The following is a 6,878-nucleotide window of genomic DNA, read 5'->3' on the forward strand; positions in this document are numbered from 1 at the left end:
GTGTGTGTGTGTGTGTCTCTCTCACTCCAGTAGAAAGTTCGTGCCACCGCATGTTTTTTCCCTCTGCTGGGGTTTTCTGCAGTGTAGCATGGCATGAGCGCACTGAGGAGCCTTTCACCGGCTTCATCTGATACCGCTGTGACTCGGAGCAGGAGCTGCGCTACAGGCCGAGATCGACATGCATGGGTTAGTAGGTCAAACAAGGAGCTAGTCTTTCGACAGAGTTCGCAGGCTGGGTCAGACTAATGTGATTTATCAATACAGCGCATAAGTGAATCATTGTCCTTAATGGCCATGATAATCCCCGAGACAGAGCGTGGACGTGATTGGTCGAGGGGTTGGGGGGTGGGTGAGGGACTTGTTCTGGACTTGATGTCTTGATTAGCGCATCAGGAACTTGCACCTGCAGGGTGTACATGTGTCTTCTTGCACTCTTTTTTCACACAGGCAGGCAGACACACAGACACACACAGAGACAGACAGACACACACACACACACACACACACACACACACACACACACAGACAGACAGATATACACACTCAGACACACAGACAGACACACAGACAGACACACAGACAGACAGACATAGACCGACAGACAGACAGACAGATACACGCACACACACACACACACACACACACACACACAGAGAGATTTCTACTTATGGAGGCTTGGCTGATGGGACCTGGGAGAGAAAAGACAGAGCTCTGTTTCTTGATGCCGGAGCTCAGGCTCAGGTCAAGGCTCGCTGTAATCCCTCTCAGGTGATTCTGTTCACATTCAGCCGTTTCCAGCTGATCTGCTTAAATATGCCTTCCTCATCCCCTAAAAAAGCCCCCACCTCTCCTCAACCAGCCCAACCTCTTGCACGCTGTCACATCGCAAATCAGTCTCCGGCAGTTCCTTTAAGCTATGAGTTTTAAAGAAAAAGTGTTGCACATCCAAACACTTCTTCTGTGCAGGTACAAAGACGAACAATCACCATGTACTGATGATTTTCTCTTTCTTCCAAGTTCTTTAAGCAATGAGTAGGATAACAAAACTCCTTCTTTTTAAGGGAATTTGAAAAAAAGAGGCTCACTTCACCTGGATTAGAGTGGCATCGTGTGAGAAAGCCTTGTTAACAGGTGCCGTCTACGGGGCTTTTTCACTTTTTCCAAAGGCAAGAGTGGCCAGGCTGTGTTACCTCTCCTCCCCGTTGGGCTCTTGATCGATGTATTATATTGCGCTGAAGTACCGGGTTCCAACATTAACACTTACACCCACAAACCTGGGACTGGAGGGTGAGCTTTCAGCACGCTGAGGCCTGATTCCCAGGGCTTAGAATGAGAGGATACAGTGTTTGAACTATCTGCATCCAACGAGTCTATTGTTGTTGTTTTTTAATTCATATGGCCAAGAAATGTATCTGACTTAAGAATTTCTAAATAATTAAATCTTTTTTTGCTTTATTATCAACAAACCACAGTCAATTCACAATTGACAATGAGTATCAAGTTTCCACACACTTTTATATGGGCTTCTGTGTCTATTCAGCCACAAATCACAACTATTTTCTGCGTCTTCTGGCATCAAAAAGTCACCACACACACTCTTGTTGCCGACGGTCATCATCGGTACAAAACGGCATGCACCTCTGACCTCACTCCCCCCCCACCCCCACCCTGCTAGGCTGCAACACTGTTAAAGTAACAGATTAGACAGTTGAATGTGATCTGAAACATGCCGTGGCCCGCTGGGAATTCAAATTTGGGATTCTGGGTAGATGGGGAAGGGTAGACAGAATCACATGGCAACCTTTCACCACTCACGATGTGCTGTTACCTATTCATTACCTGTTTAATCGTCTTAGGGCCCCACTGTGTGCCTCGGTTCCGTCAGGCAGCATTGGTACTCAAGCCTGATTTTATGTAGTCAGCAGGTGGCATCATTAGCCAGAGAATAAAAATGAAAAGCTTGCGTCTGGGTATGATATCACAGAAGGGCTCATTGGCATAATTTCCCCACTTCTAGTAGGCAGGACAGGGGTTAAGGAGGTGTGCATTTAATAAGTTTTGTCATCTGTTTTACGTGTAAAAAAAAAAAATGCATATGCACAATTGTCGCAGAGAAATGGGAGGTTGGGTCATGCCATGCAGTGTGTGAGAGAGACAAGATCAACCCAGAAACCACACAAAGATCCCAATCTTGCCACTACTCATACGTTTCAGCGGGCTCCAGCCATACCCAATGACCGGTTTTCTCCTTGACATCCCCTAATTATAATGGCAACTCCATCCCTTACACCTCACATGGTCATGTGGCTGCATGCACACACAGTATTTAAAGGGAAAACTTTACTTTACTTTTTTTTTTTTCACGTGTGTTAAAAAAAAATGAACAAGACATTTGTTAAATTATGCAGGATGTGTTTTGTTTTCCACGTGAAGCAGCTACGCGTCTGGGTCTCAGCACTCCTGAACGATTTGGATAGCTCTCCGTGCATGCCAGACAGGCTGTGTATAAAGCTGTCACAGGAACCTTGAGGGCTAGAAAAATATTCAAGCATTTCTGGGCCTATTGGACAATGATCTCTTACACAGGCTTCTTTCAATATAACCGTGATAAATAAAGGAAGGAAGCGAATACCAAAAACTTGGCAAGCTGCCACTGCTTGCTAGAATGGCACTTTTGGCCCAAAGTGCTGTTTCTCTCACACACACACACACACACACACACACACACGCACTACTGTAAAGGCCGAACCTGTACATATTTGCATGGGATTACTTTGACAAGTGTAACAGCCGTTCTGAGAGCTGGGGGTAACAACGTGTAGTTTATAGTGCTCGGCCTAGAGCTGTTCTTAAAGGTCAAATGTGTAAGTTAACCTCTTGATCTCATCCCAATTGGTAACCCCCCCCCCCCCCCAACACACACACACACACCCACACCACACACACACACATACACACACTCCCTTTCTCTCTCTTTCCCACACAACGCACAGATAAGGAGGTACTTAAAGACAAATGTTAGAACTTGATTTGCTGCTTGACCATCCAAATATACCCTTTAGATCGAAGCAATTCCAAAAGAAGATCAATCATACTAAGGAAACTACATTCTATCTTGCTTGCGCTATCTGAGATCACACAGTCCTCAGAGAAAGAAAGACAGAAACACACAGAGGAGAAGAAAAACGTGTGTGTGCCAGTACCCCGCAGTGATTGCCTGATTATTTGCAGATGGGCAGTGGAGGGCTCGCAGTGTGGAGGTTCCCCCTGGCACGCAGCGCATATGATTAAATATGTGATTGCCTCTCTCCTGACTTGAAATGTTTCTACTGTACTGCCATCCTGCGCGGACTGTTTAGCGCTCATCAAAAGTCCGCAACGCGGTCCCCGTGCGCAAGCCTCCTCTCACGGTCACCCCGAGGGCCCTTGGAGATGTGTTATGTCACGGGTCTGAGGAGGGCTCGGCAGGGGCCACTTTCCTAATCCCACTGTCTCCTCATTCATTCAGAGTATGGAGCAGTGTTTACAAAGGGGCTGATCCCCTCCTCAACTCCTGCGCCTCCGCTGAGCGATTGTTATGCGGGTTTCCTACCAACTGTTCAAAGTGGTTATGAGATCAATTAAAACCAGCTTAGGGGGGGTGGAGTGGAGATGGCCAATTCACAAGTCAGAGGAAGGGGATTCCGTATCTATTCATTAAATAACTCCAACAATACGACCCCCCTTCCCTCGCTATAAGCCGCCAGCTCTCTATAGACCGATCCGCACCAGCAGCTTTTTAGCCGTTTCACATGTAGCCTAAATAACATAGGGACTATAGGGAGCCTCTTTGTTGGGGCCACAAAATCGGGGATGTCAATAGCCCGTCTGGCAACTTGGTTTGAATACAATTGGCCAATCCAATGACACATGTTTCCATGTTCCTTTTTGGACAGCCACGCGTGGCCAATTTTGCGCACATTTTACGCATTAGCTACCGGCTCAGAAATCGTTACATCATGTTGATAATCTTCTTTTTTTTAAAGGTTGATTAATTACATCAAGTGCTGCGAGACTAAATTGTGGCTTCATTACAATTTTCTTTCAGCGTGAATGTCTGGAACGTCCCTGGATTAGACTATGAGACGGGTTGGATCGGTAACTCTCACCTGTGCATTTCAAACAAATCAAACAGAGATAGCGATCCATATTGCGCCTGCTCTGTGCGCTGTGCACACGCGGCCGTCTAACAGAACGGAAGAGCAAGCCTGTTCGGGGCTGTTGCCTCCCGTGACCCACACAAACTCTAGAGCCATCTGTTTAAAGTCAGCTCGCTGGATGCTGCTCTAAAACACGAGCCCGTGTTACCTCTTTTGTTTCTCCTCCAGCGGTGCGACGGCGCCTGACAGCTGCTGTACTCCATACAGTTCAAAACGATCAGGGCAAAAGAGAAGAGTCGAAACTGCATCTGGACGGCGATCTGTTGTCCGGACTCCAGTAAAAAAAAAAAAGGTGCCAGCAGGGCTCGGGATGAATTCTCGGACTTTGTTATGTCCTCCTCCAGTTTCTTCTCTAGTCGATCCTCAACATGTGTCAAACATCAGACGCGATGCGACATGTTATCACGCCGCCGATTGGGATCATTTTATGAAGCGCGCTGATCCTCCAGTCGCTAAAAGTGTCCGCTTTGGTGCGCTGCGGGGAAAACGACAAAGGAGGTTACTGTGATAACAGCGTAATGAAATCAACACCTTCCTAAACAATGATGAGTGAACGATAAGAGCAAACTTCAAAAAGAAAAAAAGGTAATAGATCTTCTGTGTGTGTTAATGTGTTGGAAGTTGGAACAATCACAGATGCAAAGGCAATGTGCGCTGCTCAAACGCCCCTTCCCAAAAAAAAAAAAAAAATAAATAAAATAAGCGCAACCCGTGCGTAATAGTCGCCAAGACGCTCCGTTAAAAGAACGTGTCGGTGTGTACCTTGCATCCGATGAAGTGTAATTCCGCTCCGGTCTACTTTTAGGTTCCTTCTGAGTGCAAGTGCGGCTCGGGAACATACAGCATCCCTCTTTGTGTGAGAAACTTGTGTCTCCAGAAGAGAACAGAGGTCCGAGGAGGAGGAAAAAAGGTGGTCGCGGACGCTGAAAGAAGGGTGGGGGGGTGGGAGCCGGGGCATTTCCTTTCCCTCCTCTCTGTTAAAAGCTTAGATTCCGTTTACCTGCGGTCCCGCACTCAAACTTGTCCGCTCGGTGTCCTGTAGCGCAGCGGAAACAAACTCACATGTGTTGCTTTCTTTCGAAAGGGGGGGAGACGAGAGCCGGTGAGCGAGAGTGCGTTGCGCGCGCTGCTGAGGTCTGACTCCCGACTGGTCCTGATGCTTGCTGCCTTTTTCCTCATATAGCGCCGTGCCGCTGTCACGTGTGGATGTTCTCTAGTTTTGTGTTTCTTCGTATTTAAAGATGTTGAAGATGACATTAGTTAATCCCCCCCCCCCCCCCCTTTACGCGCACTCACCAACAGGGCGGTACGAGTGGCCTCTGGTCCTAGTGAGCATAAACAGCTGAAACATCCCACAGGAAAAAGTTTTTTTTTTTTTTTTTTTTTTTTAAAGGGATATGGGATTGTAGCTTGTCTTTGGCAGGGAAAATGACTTTATTCCAGTCTTCCTTTTATGTTTCAATGGGAATCCCAATTTCTTTTTATTATACGATAACGCAATTACACTACACGGTTTTTCCTTCATAAAGGCCCTTCGTTTCAAATGTAAGTGTAGTGACCCGTCTCAATTGTAGATTGAAGGAAGGGAGAGAATAATTGCGACACAGTCAATTTAACCATCTCAGTTCAGCTTCTTTTTTTTCTTTTTTCTCTGATTTTGAATAATTAGAGGTTGGCCAAATAAGCGGTTAACTACGTAGTGTGCGTAATGATGTGGGCCCCGCAAGTCAACCATCTCGACGCGCCTCTGTTATTGCGCACCCAGGAGTAAACTTCTCCACTGAAATGAATGATAATCGGTGCTGTTTGGGGGGGGGAGGCTGTAATTGTGCTACATGAATAAATAATACATTCAAGAGATTTCCAGGGCAGAGGCCCTCTCACACGCTGACCCACGCGACCTCATCCACGGAGAACCAACTTACCTTTTTTTTCGGGGGGGGGGGCATGTTAGAAGACATGAGGGGGCTGGCACCCATCCGCCCCCTCAGTGACATTCAAACGCTGGCTGCTCGTCAACTCCTGATTAGAGACAACATGTGACAGTGGAGTTATGGAAGCTAAGGACAGAGGCTCCCAGGACAAGAATCAGACTGGAGTAATGTATACATGTGAGCAGCTAAAATATATATATATATATAATATATATATATATATATATATATATATATATATTTGTTTCCAGGATTATTTTTGTATCGCCCCATTCTGATTGCAGTACGGGTTGTGAATGCTCTACCCCCTTCAGCCACTAGGTGTGGCACTTAATCTTTTATTTATTACAGGAAATTGTTTTCATGTGGGAGTTATATGTCCATGCCAATTCTACATCAGCCAAACTAGTGTACACCAAGAGAAACAAAACAGACTTTCATAAGACAAGGGAATATAAAAATATATATATAATGGCAACGTGTAAAATTAAAAAAAAAAAAAAAAAAAAACTTGGATTCCGGCACAGATATCCCCAGACCTCCCATCTTGACATTACAAATGTCATTTACACGCTGGTTTTACACATTAAACAGCAGAGAAACCAGTGAAAAATATTTGTTCTGCCCTCAGGCAGTAAAACACACACACACACACACACACACACACACACACACAAGTTTCCATTTCGTCACTGGAACTGATTGAAAAAAATATGTGGGGGGGGGGCTTTTAACAATATGTAAA

General features: G+C 45.8%; 1 protein-coding gene across 3 annotated transcripts in view; it reads right to left on the minus strand.

The window, feature by feature from the left end:
• The window catches only part of rspo2 (R-spondin 2), a 72,960-nt gene extending 67,485 nt beyond the window's left edge, over window positions 1–5,475 (minus strand). For 2 of the 3 annotated variants that reach the window (XM_032519436.1, XM_032519438.1), the window contains exons 1-2: window positions 4,962–5,475; window positions 4,348–4,674 (exon numbers count right to left, since the gene is read on the minus strand). In XM_032519436.1, the coding sequence (XP_032375327.1) occupies window positions 4,348–4,447 (100 nt within the window). In that variant the 5' untranslated portion in view covers window positions 4,448–4,674; window positions 4,962–5,475. The remainder of the gene's footprint in view (window positions 1–4,347; window positions 4,675–4,961) is intronic. The other variant, XM_032519437.1, reaches the window with a different exon arrangement.
• Between the last annotated feature and the right edge of the window lie 1,403 nt (window positions 5,476–6,878).

Source organism: Etheostoma spectabile, chromosome 6 (assembly GCF_008692095.1).
Source record: "Etheostoma spectabile isolate EspeVRDwgs_2016 chromosome 6, UIUC_Espe_1.0, whole genome shotgun sequence".
NCBI lineage: Eukaryota > Metazoa > Chordata > Actinopteri > Perciformes > Percidae > Etheostoma > Etheostoma spectabile.